Source organism: Cydia amplana, chromosome 2 (genome assembly GCF_948474715.1).
Source record: "Cydia amplana chromosome 2, ilCydAmpl1.1, whole genome shotgun sequence".
In the NCBI taxonomy this organism is placed as follows: domain Eukaryota; kingdom Metazoa; phylum Arthropoda; class Insecta; order Lepidoptera; family Tortricidae; genus Cydia; species Cydia amplana.
In genome coordinates, this window is record NC_086070.1 from 4,176,079 (window position 1) to 4,195,626 (window position 19,548).

Here is a 19,548-nt window from a genome sequence, read left to right on the forward strand (position 1 = left end):
CATCTATAATTACACATTTTGGTGGCGCATGGTTGTGTTCCAGCCTCATCCTAAGAACTTGTCCGTCTTTGGTGGTGTTCACCATGCCTTTGCACGAGGACGCATAGGTACAGTACCAGAAGTCCGTTAGGCCCCGGCTGGAACGTTTGTGACGGTAAAAACTGTAGCCTTCTGCCATGAGGAGCTCGTTGCCGCGCTTGTTGCGAACCACTGCCACTGAAAAAAGATATACCGATTGGCATGGTCTAATAAAACATGGTCTTCTCTTCCCAGAGTGTCACAGGCCTACGTCACAATAACATTGCCACTTTATTTCAACATAACATGTTACATGGGTACATTTATATCGTCGCCCCCATGGAAAACTCACCTATCTGCAAAAAACACATTTTTGAGGGGAAGGATTTTAACTAGTCAATGTTGCGGTTGAACTGGTATTTTAAATATATAAGGGTTCCAAAATGTATGCATTATATGATCCATTTGTGAGATATACATTACGCTATTGTAATCAGAAGTAAACGCATTTTCGCAACTTTGTAACTCCATAGACAGTAAAAAAAGGTCAACTTATACACCGTGGTAAACTGATGAAAATGCCACTTTCGTAAGTAAAAAATACATTCCAAACATTTTGAACAAATGTAAAGTTACGGAAATGTTATTTTCGTAAGTTTCTTATGGTGCATGTGAAGTTGTGAATACGTTTTTATTCCTCTATATTTAGCTGTAAAGTTCCGAATGAGTAGGTATTTACTTTTGATCCTAGTAATATCTTATAATATATCATATGCGATTGTATCACAGAATTCACAGAATACAAAAGCAGTATTTTATGACACTTTTAGTAAAATTATGAACTTTTTCTATTTAAAATTTGCTATCACTTATTACATAGGCCAATTCGAACGTACTCTGTCTGACATAAAACTGATATAAAAATGATATTGGAATCATAACAGTTAGCTGTCATGCATTCTCACGGGGGTCTCGCTCTCATTGATATTTTCTAATAGGTATCGGTTTGATGTCAGTGCACGACTGCACGTTTGAATAGGCCTGACAGTTAGGCCAATAAAAAACATTATAAAATGTAGTGTAAGTATTTAATAAACAAAAGAAGTATGAAACAAGTGTTCATTTCATTAAAAAAAACTAATCTTCTTCCTGATCGGGTTCCGGCAAACGATCTACAGAAACTGGAAGGTTTGCAAAATATGAGTGATAGTATTTAGGTATTTGATTATCACGGCATAGTTTCATGAGATCACCTTTTTTTGCTTTTGAAATAGGCATTCCTTTATCATAAGCAGGAATAGGTAATAATGTGGCACTTTTTCCCCTTTTTGCTTTTAATTTTAACTCTGTAAAGTGTTTGTCACCATAATCACTTTTAATGAAAATTGATTTGGGACTTTCTTTACGATATTGAATCCATACTGCATCATAGAAATTAAACATAACTTTTTGTCCTGTTTCGTCCTGTGATCCATTCTCAATGCTTTCATTATTTTTAGTTCTCTTCTTCTTTTTCTGTTGTTTAGAATTGGTATCCTTTGCAAATTGCACCTCATTACTGTTAAAGTCTAAAAACTCATCATGAACCAAGACGTTTACATTAAATGGACGGGGATTCGTTCTAGCCAATCTCATTATTTGAGCCCATCCATCTGGTGTATATACTGGTACGTTTTTAGCCTTTTGTTCACTTTTAGAGTGAACTGAATCACACTCCATGTGGCTGTGGCCGGATTCAAAGAGTGATCTACTATTTCAATCGTTTCATGTGTCGAAACGAGGTGCAGAAGCATGCAACAGAAGTGGTAATTTTTCTGCTCCCCACCGCAATTATCTGATATCATTCTGACATGTGTGATACCTTCTTTGTCCAAAATATATTTATATACGCAGGTTGCGACTTCGACACTACCCCGCTTCCCTTTAGTTTCATCCCACGTATAACAGTCAACATCTTGATCATCAAACTTATAAAAAGTTAAGTTATAGACAGCTAACTTCCGAAAATACAAAAAGGGCCGAGCTGCCCCTTTAGGTGTTTGGAGAACTGCTTCTAAATAAAAGTTGAATGCCAAAGTTTTCACGTCATTCACTGCTGCTTGTCTGTCAGCGTCTCGACGCAAAAAAGCGTCATCTCTTCCTTTTAGGTGCTGAAGATAATCACCCTCTTCACATTCTCCATTTCTATATGACACGCACTTTTTGCAAAGATCTTTTTTTGGCACATGAAATTTTAATTTATATGATCTGAAAATTTTCCGATATGTCTCTATACATGCTGGAATAGTGCCTTTTTCTGAACACTGTATTTAACAAATTACATTGCTTACAAAACTTATTATATTATAACGATTATTCTAAATTTTTTACCTTAACTAAAATGCGATGCAGGTATATTCGCAAAAATGTGAAATGTGATTTCATTACTAAATTATAAATTACTACCATAAACTTGCGAAAATGCCTGATTCGCGTATTTACTTTGGATAACATTACGAACACAAACACACTTGCCACCCACTTGCCACCATAACAAATTAACGAATTAGCCAGATTCGCAAATTTGATGTAGGCTACTCATGTTACTAGGTAATAATCGCCACCATACAAATTAGCGAATATTTCAAATTCGCAGTTTTGCTATAGGTTTTTTATTATATCTTCGCCATAGCAAACTGACGAATATACCACATTCGCAAATATACTGCAGGCCAGTCATGTTGCTGGGTAATAATCACCATTCACCACCATAGCAAAGTAACGAAACAACTAGATTCGTTTATTTGCTATAGGCTACTTGCTTCATATATGTATAATATTTGACACAGTGAATATGCGAATTTGCCCGATTAGTAAGTTTACTATGGGACAAAATCTTTCATGATCCATATAATCGTACACGGAAAAATACCTTAACTACAAGTTGTAAGTTTACCATGGGTGCAAACATATAAACATTCAGATTTGTACAAATGTAACTCTGGAACCATGAATGTTAGATCTATGAAAATTTGTGAGGTGTATTCTCCTATTTGGTGCAGATTTATATCAAAAAGTCAATTTTGTAAAAATACGTAGCAGATACGTGAGTTTTCCATGGGGGCGACGATATCTATGGTTAATAAGTTAAAATATTTCTTTATAATTTTCATTTATATGTATTTTATCTTAAATTTTACAATAACACGACATTTTTAATTATTCGTTAGCAATACCTTTCGATTCACGAAAGAAATTTCAGACGTTCGGGTAATTCTGTTTACACTACTGGCAACACAGGACGCTGTCACATTTGACCATCCGCCATATTATCCCTGACCGTCATCCTTGTCGAACGCGTGTTAATTGTTATTTCCTTCTCGCTCAGTGTCAGCAGTCGCAGTGTTTTCCAAACTTTTCACGTCGTAAGCTTGGTAATTAATGTTTTGTTACGAAAATGGTTGGCTCTTCTATTCGGAACTGTAAGAGTAGGAGTGAAAAGGGCAGTATAGATTTGTTTTATTTTACTATGTTTCTACATGAATAACTTAAAATTAATGCCGTTAAAATAATTTTCACCGTTGGTTAAAATTCTCCCACATTTTAAAATTCGAGAACCTGTAAACAGCATGATGACGTAGGCCTGTGACAGTTAGGTCATTCGCGAATCTCGGAAGAGAGTACCAGGCGGAGTATATTATTATACCATGAGTCATGGTACAATAATATACTCCGCCTGGTCATGGTCCATGACCGATTGGTATCGCCGAATGTTTACACTGTTGGCGTGATCTTAAAGCAGTCAAGGAATGAAAGAAGAGTGGGTTTAAATGGAAATATTTTATTGTTCTTTATATATTTTTTATTGTAAGTAGGGCAAAACGGTGAAAATAGCGGATTGTCAGTGGTCCTTCATAATTAGAATCTAGCCGCCGTTATACAATGGAAGTTGCGCTTTCTTTTTAATACATTCGGATATAACATGAAATTTGAGCGTACCTAACTTTGATTATATGGGAGTTGTATTTTTGGCGGCGAGTTCGTGTACTCTTAAGATGAGCTACATTCTTTAGCTTCCAATGTCTAATACAACTCATTTTTTTTCGCCCTCTTATAAATGCCGTCTACTATGGCAAACTTTTGCGGCTCATGTTCATGCTCATTGGCTATCTTGATCTCAGTATTATCGTTAAAAGTAACAGCTCTAACTTTACACGGCCTTTGTGCACATCGCCAGCCCAGGGTTTTTTTAAGTTTCTTATGCAGCAGGAGCGTATAGCCGTCCATTATCATCACTCTGTTGCCAAACATGTTTTTCGCGTAGATAACTTCTGCAAATAACATCAAGTTCTTGTTAATAATACCTGTTATATTACTTAGGCGCCAATAGCTGAAGGCCTGAGGGCCCATTTCTGGAATGGTAATTTTTAACTAATATTATTAGTGCACTGAATAGAAAAATATACGATTTGAGGCAATTCGTGGACTAATAATACCTTTAGTAAAATGAACGCCAGGATTAGACACAAATTCTTCCTACTTCAAAGAATTAGCGTATTGATTAGGTGGTCACGAAAGCGACTTAATGTTCTACTGCAGCGGTCGGCAACCTGCGGCCCGCGAGCCTCCCCGGCTATTTTGTATGTTATATTGACAAACGACAATGTCTGTTAAAGTCATGCATATTAACAAAGTGCAACCCGCGTCAACTTCGTTAACTACTATGTGGCCCTTGGCTGCTAAAAGGTTGCCGACCGCTGTTCTACTGAATAAGAAACCAGACAGTCAGTCAACATTTTTTTTTTAATAATGTGACAACGTCCATTAAAATATGATGTTTCTCATTGTTGGCAGTTGGCACTTTGTCTTTGCAGAGTTTGCTTAGACGGTCTCTAAGTTTCTAACAAAATGATTTCTTCACTTTTCTATAAACACCATCATCTATAACGAATTTCGTTGGCGGGTGATTGTGCCCATGCGTCAATTTCACTTGGTCCTGGCTTTTGTTTGTCGTTGCGCGGACCTTGCACGGCCGTTTGGGACATCTCCACTCTAAAGTTTTCTTGTTTTCTCTATGGAAGTAGAGTGTGTGCTCGTCGATCACCATGACTAGGTTGCCGGATGAGTTCTTTGAGAATATTACTGTGAAAAGGATCATAGCAAGGTAAGATTATTCTTTAAGTAAATGTGATCTAAAACAGTGTTTTACAAGACTTCTTTTCTCAGGTCACTTATTAAAACTTCAGTATCCACGTGAATTTTACAATTATTTATTTATAAAATTAAAATAATGTTATCTTATTCCGTAGTGAGGTGATTAAATTAATCTATGAACCTTTTTCATCTACTGCCGTACCGTGAACCTGCATACTCGTAACAGTAATCGCTAGATTACTTGAGTCAAATCAATGACATATATTCAAATTCGATTCTGAAAATATTATACGACATATTTAATATAGTGTGTCAAAGGTCTGTTTGATTTCAAACATAGACAGAGATAATCATACTATCTTTGTCTAACACTAGTTCTAGAACCCAAAAGAAAAGGATGAGTATAGTTTTTTTGTTACTATTTACTGACAAGATTTGGTTGACCCAGTATAATATAATAAATTAGATCCTGGTCAAAGACTCTTTGAGGAAAATCTATCATTGCATGTATTTATACTATTATACTCGAATACAACTACACAAAGTCAATGCTGAACTGTTTTGATCAAACACAGATAAAACCAAATTATTGTATAGATAATGGGTTTGGAATCTCCTAATCTAAAGTTTAATATACACTCCACCACGTATAACATAATTCGGTGGTGGATGATGATGCTCCAACACGCCACCAATGATTTCCTGCAAATGCGTCACAGTAAGCTTAGCCTTGCACTTCCCGCTGTATGTACATGTCCACAAAGTGGTCGCCTTGTGCTGCTTCTTCATGTAGAACGTGAACCCGTTCACTAGGAGCAGCTGACGACCTCGAGTGTTCTTGGTCCACGTCACTGAAAAAATAAGTAACATTTCAATTCGGATCGATCATAGTCATCAAATTTACTCATGATTATTTTACAGTAAGTAGGTACAATCAGTAAAAAATCGAAATAAACGATAAAAATACTTATAATAGTAATATGTTTTTATCTACTATAGTTGTTTATTTTAACCTATCTTACCTTGTTAACGTTGTTAACCTACGAGGGGTGTTCAAAATATTCTCGGTATGAGAATGAAAACAAACAAGTACGAAAAGTTTGATATTTTTATTTTTCAATATACTCCCCCCCTATGTTCATACACTTAAAAGATCGATCAATTATTTTTTTTAATCCCTCGTAAAAATATTTTTTATCTTTCGTGTAAAAATGCTCCTCCACTGCCGCCTTCAATGCTTCATCGTCAGAAAATTTATTTCCACGCAGATCCTTTTTAAGATTGGGGAGCAAAAAGAAGTCGCTGGGGGCTAAGTCCGGACTATACGGTGGGTGAGTAACAGTTTTAAACCCACATTCAACAATAGCTGCCTTGGCAATATGAGCAGTATGGACGGGGGCGTTGTCATGCAGAAGCATAATACCTTTGGTTAACTTTCCTCGCCTCTTTTCTTTAAATACATCCTTTAATTGACGTAGAATGTTAGCGTAGTACTGTCCTGTGATATTTACACCTTTTTCTTTATAATCGATTAGTAATACTCCTTCACAATCCCAAAATATCGTGGCCATGACCTTGCCAGCTGAAGGGATGACCTTGAACTTCTTGGGATGAGCTGAACCCTTAATGTGCCACTGCATGGACTCTTGTTTACTCTCTGGGTCATAATGATGAACCCAGGTTTCATCTCCAGTAACTATTCTTTGCAGCACCTCATCAGGATTTTCACCGCACAGGTCAATAAAATCGGAACAACAAGCTACACGCATGTCTTTTTGAAGCCGAGTCAGCATTCGCGGAACCCATCTTGCACTTACTTTTGACATATTAAGATGGTCATGTATAATATCATGTACGGTACCAATAGAGAGATTGGTTACTTGTGCTATAGATTTTACCTTCACTCGACCATCTTCCAATATAAGTTTTTCCACTTTATCAATATTTTCTTGTGAAGTAGCTACTACAGGCCGGCCAGGTCTAGGGTCATCTTCAATACTCTCCCTTCCGCGTTTAAACTCGCTTGACCACTTTTGAATGGTAGATAAAGAAGGAGCAGACTCACGGTAAACACAATCCATTTCCTCTTTTATGGTTTTTTGATTTTTACCCTGTTTTGTCAAGAATTTTATCACGCATCGATGTTCTAATTTAGTTAACATTGTCAATTCGCACATGATGTTCATGTTTGTTCAGCAATTGCAGAAAAACAAAAGACTATCTCGGTTCGAATTATACTTTTTTTTAATGTCAATGAACAAACCTCAGCGGCCAGTAACGAAAGAAATTTTAGAAGAGGTCGTAAGATATCAATACCGAGAATATTTTGAACGCCCCTCGTACAAATGAAACTCCAGGTCTATTTGTTCTTTGTCTTTATTTCTGTACATTGTGTACAATATTATGTAATATGCTTATTACGACTGTTTGTGTTCTAAATAAACTTTTAAAAAAATCGAGCTTACATGAGCTAGTACACAGTAACACATACAAATATCAGCATGCATGCACCTGCATGCATGCTGATAGTTAAGTGAGCGCTTCATTCGCCAACAAACTGGTTAAAGTTTGACGCTATCATAAATTTTGTTTGTGAGCATGTACCTTTTGTGTAAAAAAAAAATCAAAGTCTAGAATAAATCCCGTTCGTTATAACAAAATCCGGAGCTTCGTGGTTATGTTCCAATGACGCTTTAAGTATTTTCCTGTCATGAGAGGCGAGGAAATGACTCTTGCACTTAAACTTGTAGTTAGTACACTTCCACGATATGTTCTTATGTCTCACTGTGTTCCTGCAGTACGAGTATCCGTTTATCAGCACCATGTCATTGCCTCGTGTGTTCAACGCCCAAATTACTAAAAAAAACAAGCATTGTAAAATTTGTACAACGAGTGAAATTGATTCTCTCAGATGGTATTGGTTGATAAAGAAACTCGAAATTTAAGAAAGTGTATATACTTAAGTACCTAATAAACCAGAAACCGTAACTATGACAAACACACAAAAATTCCCTTTTCAGTATCCGAACCCAGGACCTCCAGCTTCGTAGACAGGGTGACTATGGACTAGGCCCCTTTTAAGTTTTTTATATATCCCGTCCCTTATAACAAAATTCGGAGCTTCATGGTTATGTTCCAACGATGCCCTGAGTATTTTCCTCTCTTGAGTAGCGAGGAAACGACTCTTGCACTTGCTGTAAGAATTCGTACACTTCCACGATATGTTCTTTTCTCTCGTTGTGTTCCTGCAGTACGAGTATCCGTTAATCAGGGCCATCTCATTGCCTCGTGCGTTAAACGTCCAAACCACTAAAACATACAATAGAAACTGTACCTACAAGTGAAACGAATTCTCTCAGATGACATTAGTATAGAGTCTGTAATAAAGAGAAGAGTTGTTGAATGTACAGGGCCCAATACATTTCCTACCTCCTTTGACTACTTCCTCAAAATACCTCTTTAGTAGCTGCAAATATCATCTGCAAAGATGCTGTGGCCAATGATGAAGATGAATACATTCCACGACTCTTCTCTTTCCGCACAGACTCTATCCCAGGTAGCGCCGTGAGTCCTTAAGAGATTGCATATATTAAAGAAAATTCGACCCATGCCACAGTAGCTCGGGTGACTCAGTGGTTTAGGCATCTTCAGCAAATACAGAGGACGCTGGTTCGATTCCAGCCCCGGACACTGGTGGCCTTGGTCACTTTTTCTTTCATATATGACATCTATTTCAGTTTACAGATGGTAAACGTTGATACTGAAACTCGAACTTTAAAGATAATAGGTAAAATGATTTATTTATATTTCATTTTTATACGTAAAAATGCCTTAAAGGTATAACAGTAATTATAAATATAATTATTTTAATATAATACTAAATAAATTAATGCCTAGTTGCAACGAGACCATGTCACGTAATTAAACTTATTTATTGTACCATTCATATTACGTGCTGTTAAAACATAACATATATGTCGGAGCGAGACACCAGAAAGACGTATTGCAGCATTACAGTTCATAGTTAGACGCCTGTAAAAGTCGATTAGCAATGTTTGGCTACGTATTATTTGCTTGTAACGAAATAATAAAGTTGCGTAGTGAATAACGCCACCATCTATTGGCGTATTGATGAACTAAAATGACAGGTAGAAGGCTTTGGAACGTCAAGAGGAGTATCTTGAGTGAACATAGGCACGAGCAGACATTTTTGTCGTTATGTTGGTAGACTGGTCAGGCAGGTTTACCAACTTGAATTGGAGGCGGGAGCGGTTGGCTCCGCCGCTGGAACTGGCTTCCTTCTTCTTGATCGGACCGCGCTAGAGATCGGACGTTATCGTTAGCCATACCTCGTGCCTAATTCGCTACGTTCCTGAAGGCTTACACCTGAAGGATTATGCTGAAAGCTTATAGATTCTCACGTTCTTTAACCGTTTAGCTAAGTGTTTTATTCCAAGTGTTATTTTGATTTCTTATGTGCCATTAGAAGCTTACTTTTGTAAAATAAAGATTTGAACGGTTTCATGTGATCTTTTTATTTGGATTCAAATCATTTTGGAATAGTGATTGGTCGTTTTGATTATTTAGTACTAAAATATAGTAGGCACTAGTATGGATAACGAGTCTGAATGTTTATTTCATGCGTTGGTAGCATACCTACTATTTTGGCTGTGAAGTAATACATCTAGGTACTACCCCCACGCGCCCACCCGCCATCAGGACCATCCTTCACCGATATATATAACAGAAACAAAATGGTCTAACAAGATAAGAGGCCAAAAATGGTGCGAAGTACTAAGTAGACTCTAGAATCTACTAACATTTTCGTCATATTTTATTATGTCAGAGCCTAGGCTCTGGAGTTGCTGAGGACTTAATAAAGCTAACTTAAGGTAATATGTATATTACGTATTTTTACGTGTTTATTTTGGAGTAAGTGGGTTATACGTGAGTTAAGGCTCCGTTAACGATTTTAGAGCCAAAATGTAAAATTGATAGATTTAGTCGTTGAAATTGTACTCCTTTTGTTACGTAATATCTAAATAACAAGTATTGGTTTTTATTAACACGTCTTCTCATCTTGCCTTTTAATAATAAGGTCCCGAGCGTGCGTCACCGGCAATATATGACGAGAAGGGGCAGTTTTTAAAAATTCATCAAAAAAATATAGTTATAAATTATAAAAAATGATGTATAAGAACAGTTTCAGGAAATGTTGTAGATTGTTTAAGTATCAAAATTACGTTGAAATTAAGTCGATTTTCACGAAAAATTTTCACTTGTTTTGAAGTAATTTCTGGTGAAAATTGATTTCGTCTAACTTTCATTTACTCTTGTTCAATATCATATAACAAAAATGTAGTCTATTCAAGTTGGAGTACAGGATATGTGTAATACAAAATTACCATTTTTAGCAGTCCAAACTTTACGAAATTTACAAATATGATCGACTAAATCAGTGCTTTACGCGCGTTTACCTAAACGTCCATCAGAAAAAAAATCATTACTAATTTTCTGTACAAATGCAAGATAAGAAGACGTGCTAATAGATACCAGTACTGGTTATTTCTATTACGTAACAAAAGGTGCATAATTTCATCGACTAAATCTATCAATTTTACATTTTTGCGACTAAAATCGATACCGGCCTCTTAAGCCGTAAAATCTGTTTAAGGTTTAAATAGGTAACTCACGGCTCACGGCAGTTTAAATTAAATTAAATCAGAGTCTTCTAAAAACCCCGTTATCCGTCACATAGAACTTCGGAGCCCCGTGGTTATGTTCCAAAGTGGCCTTCAGGATCTTCTTCTTGTGAGTGGCGAGGAGGTGGCTCTTGCAGCGGTTGTGCGAAGACGACGTGCACTTCCATGATATCGTCTTCTTTCTCACCGTGTTTTTGCAGTACGGAAACCCGTTCACTATCACCATCTCTTTCCCTCGGGCGTTCACCGTCCAGATTACTGTGAACGGGAAACGATTGTGTGATGTAGTAAATTGTGGATAAATGCATATAAATAATTACTTCAGGTTTCTTTCGATGGGTGTAATGATAATTAAATGCAGATAGATATGTCGGCGGCAGATCGTAAAATCGGGCATATCGAGATATTCCTAGGCTTATCATGAAACGCCGCCATTTCATGATCTGACTAAGATTAACTCAGGCGTATCACGATCTGCCTTATAAAAGAGGCGGCAGATCGGTCAGACCAATGTATTCGTTGATATTCCTAGCTTCATACCGGGCGCATCGTAAAATAATTGACGAGATATTCCTAAGCATATCATGAAACGCCGCCATTTCATGATATGACTAAAATTAACTCAGGCATATCACGATGTATCTTATAAAACATTCGGCAGATCGATGGGAGCAATTCGTCGTCGTCGAATTCCTAGCTTCATTCATACCGATCGCATCTTAAAATAATTGCATTTTTTGCCACTGGTGGCGCTGCATTCTATATGGCGCTGCGTCCGAGTCCAGTGTTGCCAGATCGTACCTTTTAATACAAGTTTACGTTCCTTTTGAGCCTTGAGGTTTGCACGATATGGCTGGCGGTCGCGCTAGGCAGATCATGAAATGCCGGCGTTTCATGATCTGCCTAGGAATATCACCCCTTAAGGTTTACACGATATGGTTGGTGGTCGCTAGGCAGATCTGCCTAGGAATATCTCGATATGGCCGATTTACGATCTGCCTCCGACAGATATAAAAATAGAGGTTTTGTCAAGAACCTTTAATTTATTAAAAAAGTCTTTATAATACTCTTATTTAACAACATTTATACATAGAGGCGGATATACAATGTTATCATAAACGTTTAACTTAGCCGCGCGATCTCTTGTGTTGTGATATGCTAGTCACCTAAGAAATCACAAAATCAGGCGGTTTCACAGTTTAACATAAACCCCATTCCGTATAACAAACCGAGGAGGATCATGAGTGTGGTTGAGATCAGCACGCAATATGACTCTGTCCGGCGTAGACAGGAAATGGCTCTTACACTTGTGGTGAAGAGTACATTTCCAAGAGATTGTGTTCTTCCTGATACTGTTGGGGCCAAAGGAATACCCGTTGATTACTACCAACTCCGTCCCCTTGTGTGTTCTGCTCCAGATCACTGAAATATCAAAAATAATAACAATTCATAACGTGCGCTATGTTTACTGCTGTATTTAGTAAGTACCGGAAAACTTTGTCAAAGTAGCTACATTTTTATTCGAGTTGAGTGACATGATTCGCATATACATATATATTTATACATATTTTTTATTTTTTTATTTCGAGAAAAAGTAGATGATATGAGCATAACTGACATTTTCATTATATAAGTCACACACAAAATGTTACTATGCAACAAAGAACTATGAACACGCAATTCTCACACAAAATGTTACTATGCAACAAAGAACTATGAACATGAACTGTAGGCGACCGTATGTCTATCTGCTTATAGGTACCTATATTTTAAACACTATTCTGTCAGTAAACTTAAAGCGTCCTCATTAAAATTTTAAAGGCACGCATTATTCTCGGTAGCCCAACGTCAGATAGGTAATTATTATCCTTAATGATCACTTCACACCTTAATATACAGGCCATTTCGTATTTGGAACGAAGGCGGCGGGTGATCGTGATCTAAACGCGTCTTCACAATTTCGGAGCACACTGTGGTGATGACGCGCGCCTTGCACGTGCGGCCGAAGGTGCACCTCCAGTGTACTGTGCTCGTGCGACGGTAGTTAAAGCAGAAACAGTAGTCACGTAATACTAGTACCTCCTTGCCTCTGGAATTCCTCGCCCATAGAGCTAGAACAGATGATTTAGAAATTTAACACTGGAAGTCAAGTAACAAGGCGTGCATCTAGCTACCATAACAGGTCTTGGTTACGAAGACAGCTGACGAAAGCTTAAGCTAAAACCAATGCAACAATCGGCCTTTCTGACTTCAGGTTTGTCGTCAATCAGGCATCTCGTATGCCTTTTATCAGCAGTCACGTCTTAGTGTCACTTAGGTTCATAACGAATGTCTAAATACATAGGGGAGAAATTATGAATACATCAGAGCAAAAAGATGAGACGGTCTTTAATCAATATCCTGAATATGACCAGCAAGATTCTCCAGGATGATTAAACATAAAATAGGTACTGATTTAAATTTTAATATAAACGCCGTTGCGTATAACAAAATGATGTGCGTTGTGGTTATGGTCAAAGTTGCTTCGCAATATCTTTCCCTCTTTCGTGGCAAGGAAATGGCTTCCACACACATGGGTCTGCGTGCATCTCCAGGATATGGTTCTAGTGTTCTCTGCATTGATATAAAATGGGTAGCCATTGATGATAGCTGTGCGCTTTCCTCTTATTGTTTTGGCAAATATTACTGAAACAGAAATAGGTGAACCACGTTCTTATACGTTTTAGAAACTGTTACCTTTGACATTCATGATTAGGATATAACTTAATATCAAGAAACAAAATGCCTTTGTTAATTTTTTATTAACCAGAAACGTCTGCGAATGATGCGATATAGCTTAGAAATAAATTAAAAGTGGAATAATTCACTGTCTTGAGTGGAACTAAATCACTAGTACCGTGTTCTGCCATCTGAGTTACCAATCCCGTACCCAATTCAGAGAATATTTACACCATATACGAGACCTAGGAGGCTCTTAGTGACATCTACCGTAAGAGCCCAGTGGTCGTGGGTTTAAGTCCCACTCAAGACAGGAAATTTCTCGACTTTTAAATTATTTCTAAGCTTAAAATGCCTTTGTGTTCCTAAGAGGAAAGTGAACGACCCAGACGACCGCTTCTCCATACAAACGTACACCAAATTTTCCTCTGAATATTGACATGGAGAAAAATAAATAAAAATAAACTATAGAACTTTATTTCACATAAAAAAGTAAAAGATAAATATATATGACTCTGAATTCGCCAGAATTGTGGTAGTGACATAGGCTATATAAATTTTGCAAATTGCGCCCGCAGATAAAAAAAGGGGTGGGGTGACTGTATTTTTTCTTCCTATAGCAATATGGGTACCAAATGAAAGCTATTAAAAAGTATACTTCATTTTGATATAAATCCCGTTACGTATGACATACGCGGGTGCCACATGGTTGTGGTCAAGGCGAGCACGTATTATCCTTCTGTCCCTGCTGGCAAGGAAATGGCTCTTACATCTTATGTTGTTGTTGCTATACTGAGTGCATTTCCAAGATATGTTTTTGTTAGTTATTGTATTGATGCAGAAAGTATACCCGTCGATAATCACTATTTCCTTTCCTCTAATATTCTTCGTCCAAATGACTGGAAAACACGAAAAAATAAATATACTGTTAAAGTGTTTAATGATAAGTTTGCAAACGTGGAAATGGCATATGGAAAAAATACACAAAAATTACAATAATATTTATATTATACAGCAAACAAACATCCGCACGAATGATCTTTATTCACAAAAAAAACATATAAATAAAATGCATAGGTACGTCATATTTTGATATACATTCCATCACGTATAACAAAAGAAGGTGCCGCATGGTTATGCTCCAGAAAGGCACGGATTATTGTCCCATCCTGGGTGGCCAGGAAATGGCTTTTACACCTTTTGGTGTAATACTGAGAGCAACGCCAAGATATGTTTATCTTATTTACATTATTGAGGCTAAACGCAAACCCATCGAGGACCACTATGTCTTTCCCATTTGTATTTTTCGTCCAAATCACTAAAAAAACCCGAAAATAATAAATTACAAAAATAAAACAATACACAAAATAAACATTAAAAAGGTTATGTGCTATTATTTTTTTAAGGAAATAAACAAAAATACAACGGGTTAGGACGGTAATAAAAACGTTTAGCAATGAATCACACTTTAATATAAACTCTATCATGAATACCACAACATGATTGTGTTCGAATGTAAAATCAATTCTTAAAATAAAGAAAGTATCTTATAATAAACAAAAGGAAAATTTTGGGCAACTGTAAGAAAAATTAAGTGAATGTAAATTAACACATGCAGTAATACTTAAAAATCTTAAAACGTTTAGTAATGAAGTACCCTTTAAAATAGGTAAGCTTCATCAGGTATGACTACGAGTAACCCAACTTCAACATGTTCATTCTAAAAAAAAAAACAATTCTTAAAATTATACACATAAAAAGGGATATACATATATTAATTAAGCAAATAAAAATGTTTAGTACCAATTGGTTACGTTTTAATGTAAATCCCATCACGAATAATAAACGCAGGGGCAACATGATTGTGTTCGAGGTAGGCGCGAATTATTTCCCTGTTCCTTGTGGCTAGAAAAGTGCTCCTGCACTTTGTTCTGCTGTTATATTGCGTGCATTTCCAAGATACCGTAATCCTACTAGTGGTGTTGACGCAGAACGAGTAGCCGTTGATGACGACCGTCTCCTTTCCTTTCATGTTTGTGGCCCAGATCACTAAAATACAAGTGATTATGATTAAAAAAATAACTACCGAAGTGTTTACTCGAAGTGTACGAGTATACTACTTTGACGAAAAGTAACAGTTTAATTCAACAATGTCTTTATTTATGTAGAAAAAGAAAACATTTATTTCAGTAATATAAATACGTACAAAACTTAAGAACTAAAACCTGTTCTGAGCCATGCCGGGTCCAAATTGTTAATGTATTTTTTTTGCTTGTATGTAAATTAAATGTTGACGTGTTTGAATTCTGCCACAATAAAAAAATATGAATAATTCGCATACCTATGCAATTTTAATAATTAATTTTACAATACACGAATCATTAGATGAGTACAACAAATTAGACGCATTATATTATACATACTAGTAATAAATGCCATGTTGGATGAATTCAAATACACATCCTTTAAAGATAGCCATACTTTAAAATGAAAAATTGTTAAAAGCGTAATATTTTAATTGATTTTAACCTGCTTACATACAAATGAAGACATTATTACTTAAATAATGTCATAGTTTATAGTAAACTCCATCTCGTATAAAAAACGTAGGGGCCGCATGACTGTGATCCAGATGGGCGCGAATTATTCTCCTGTCCCTGGTGGCCAGGAAATGGCTTTTACACTTTTGTCCTGCGGTGCATCTCCAAGATACGTTTATTTTATTCATATTATTGATGCAGAACGAAAATCCGTTGATAATAACTGTCTCCTTTCCTTTTTTATTTGTGGCCCAGATCACTGAAATACAAGTTAAAATTACTTATGTAAGAAAAGTAAAACTACCCAATTCAAGTTTTCATTCTATAGGTACACTACGAAAGACATTAAGTAAGATTTATAATTGATTAAAATGTCGGCCTGCCTGACCGCCTGTTGTTGCCTGTCTTCATGTATTATGTGTGTCTCTCTGTAAATGTTTTATCGAGGTTGTGCAATAAAGAGGATTCATATTGTATTGTATAATAATATATATAAAACCGAGTTATATACTGATATAAACACCATCACGTATAATGTACGTTGGTGCCGCATGGTTGTGGCAGAGATTGGCACGGATTATTCTTCGGCCCGGTGTGGCAAGGAAACGGCTTGGACACCTTTTTCTGCTGCCCTGCGTACATCTCCAAGATACGTTTCTTTTGTTAACATTGTTGAGGTAGAACGTGAAACCATTGACGATTGCAGTCTCTCTTCCTTTCACGTTTTTGGCCCAGATTACTAAAAAAACATAGAAAATACCAACCAATAATTTATAGCATTTTCACACTTTGTCACCACAAAGTCGGTGCATAGTTAGCTAAGACGGATTCTAGGTATTAATTACTAAAGTGAACGAGCAAGATTAACAAAAAAGAGCAAAAAGAAAATGTCGTCTCGTGAAGGTATCATTTTACGTTTTAGATCCGGTTCACTCAAATAAATGTAAAATTAACTTAAGTACTCGTAGTCAAGAAATAACAATGAACGATTTTAGAATAAGATCATTTATTGAGATATTTGTGAATACATACATAGGTTAGAAGTTAGAAGTAATAGTTCATTAAAAAAAATAAACTAACTTATCTAGAATTAGGTCCCGAGATAAGGAAATACAGACAAATAATAATTTTAAAATTAAATTAAACAGCAGATAGCAGTAGCAAAATCATAATGATGATGATGTCCTCCCAGACGTATCCGTCGACGGCGACATCCTGACAAATATGTAGAACAAAAAAAAGGGTCTTAACTATTACGTGCATGAGCGCGAGCGTGGCTCGCAAAACCAAATTTGGTTTTGAAAGTGCGACAACATAAAGCACAGTAGAGCTGCCCAGATGCGTTGTATGTGTAATTGTAGGAGGGCTTGGGCCGAGATTTTCGGAGCTGGCGTTTGGCGTCAAGATCTTCAAGTCGGGTGTGTTCGAAGATATCAAGACCCGTATTGACAGCAGTCCGCCAGTCCGATCTCCGTGTTGCAAGCTCCTCCCACGACTCGCATGATATGCCGGTGGCCAAAAGGTGGCGTTTCAAGACATCCCTGTAGCGTAAATACTGCCCACCAGCCTTGCGTTTACCTGTGGCTAGCTCAGAGTAAAATACTTAACTAATAAAACATTTGTGGACATATTCCAAGTATATATTAACTGAAATACAATTAATATATACTTGGAAAATTCGCAGATTTATAGCCTAATGTAAACTCCATCTCGTATAATGAACGCTGGGACCTCATGACTATGTTCTAGGTTAGCTCGAATTATGGTTCCGTCCCTGGTAGCGAGGAACCGACTTTTACACTTTCTTCCTGTTGTGCATCGCCAATTCACGTTTTTTCCATTAACAGTATTCATGTAGAACGTAAAGCCGTTGATGATCGCAGTCTCCTTGCCTTTTCTGTTTCTGGTCCAGAAAACTGAAAAATAATAACAAATTTTAGTTCAAGTAGGTCAAGAAAACAGAAGACGACTAGATTGTATGATTTTTGAAGGATCTTAGTCTCCTTTCCTTTCACGTTTTAGGACTAGATCACTAAATTAAATGGGAAATAAAGATAGTGAAGAATTAATTATTGAGATATCAAGGAATAGGCTGAAATAAAACAACAAATAAAAATTTAACATTTATACTTTACAAAACATGCATTTGGGCACAATACGTGGTACACGGTTCAATCACGGCTCAATGCTTGGAAATAATGCAAAAGTAGAAAGATTTCTTGTATAGGGCGACACTCGAATTCGCGACTCCGGGCCAGAGGGGCTACCGCAAAAACAGTTTTTCGCAAATTGCGGGCATTTTTCTCTGTCACTCTAATTACGCTTTCATTGGAGTAAAAGATAAAGGTCCCCGCAATTTGCGAATTTCGGGTTTCGCGGTAGCCCCTCAACCCGCCCTTCTACCGCCTGAGCTAGGGTATAAGCTTACCCGCCGACAGAAAATATTTCCACCGTATGCTTAATATGTGCCTTCGGGAGACGCCTAGCCTACTTTTCCTTTATTTAGAAGCATTGTGACAATGTTGCTGCTATATACACAATTAGTTTAATACAGCTTGTTGAACGCTTCCAAAATTTACCTACAGTCTGACATAATGTCCTTCTCGTATAATGAACGGCGGAGCTTCATGGCTGTGTTCGAATCTGCCTCGTATAATTTTCCCCTCGCGGGTGGCCAGGAAATGGCTCTTACACCGTCTCCCTACTGTGCATCTCCAAGATACATTTCTTTCATTTTTAGTGGTACCGTAGAACGTAAAACCTTTGATGATCGCAATATCCTTTCCTCTGAGGTTTTTAGCTCGGGTAACTAAAAATATATGGGTAAACATAGTGAAAAAGTGTTGACGAAGACTTCAGTGTAAAAAAACAAATTAATAGGTAATAGATACCTTACGATTAAAATTATCATTACAGGTATTTGCACTGTCATAAAATTGTCATTTTCTAGATGTTATTTAACAAAACACACAAATAATAAGTCAAGTCAACATATTTAATAGGTAAGTAATTGATAATTAAAATGCAATAAGAATTACAATAATCAATTACTTTTATGAGAATCACGAAATAATGTCAAAGATTTTGAGACATGATAATTATAACTAGAATAAAGTATCCACTTCAAGTAAATTGCATATCGAATACAATAACACTTTATTGCATATCTACCTCAAATGACAACAACTGATATAAATGAACTTAATAAAATAACTCATCATCATCAGCCTTAGGGCTTATTTAGACGGTGCGAGAACTCGCATGCGAGTTTCATTACATTGCGTCATTTGATCGGTCGGCTGAATTGATGTAACCTCAATAGTCCGCAGTATAACTAAAATCGTATACGAGTTCGCGTGCCGTCTAAATGAGCCCTAAATCGCTCCACTGCTGGACAATCTTCCATGACACGTCACTGAAATCGATCCTCAGCTCTC

The 19,548-nt window shown here is 36.8% G+C and overlaps 1 protein-coding gene across 15 annotated transcripts in view; it reads right to left on the minus strand.

The window, feature by feature from the left end:
• The window catches only part of LOC134661654 (protein tramtrack, beta isoform), a 506,900-nt gene that overhangs the window by 191,479 nt on the left and 295,873 nt on the right, over positions 1-19,548 (minus strand). Inside the window, exon 5 of one of the 15 annotated variants that reach the window (XM_063518004.1) lies at positions 4,066-4,328. The exons of 13 other annotated variants lie outside the window; for them this stretch is intronic. In XM_063518004.1, the coding sequence (XP_063374074.1) occupies positions 4,081-4,328 (248 nt within the window). In that variant the 3' untranslated portion in view covers positions 4,066-4,080. Of the gene's footprint in view, positions 1-4,065; positions 4,329-10,862; positions 11,112-19,548 lie in introns of those variants that run through there. One more of the 15 variants, XM_063518138.1, reaches the window with a different exon arrangement.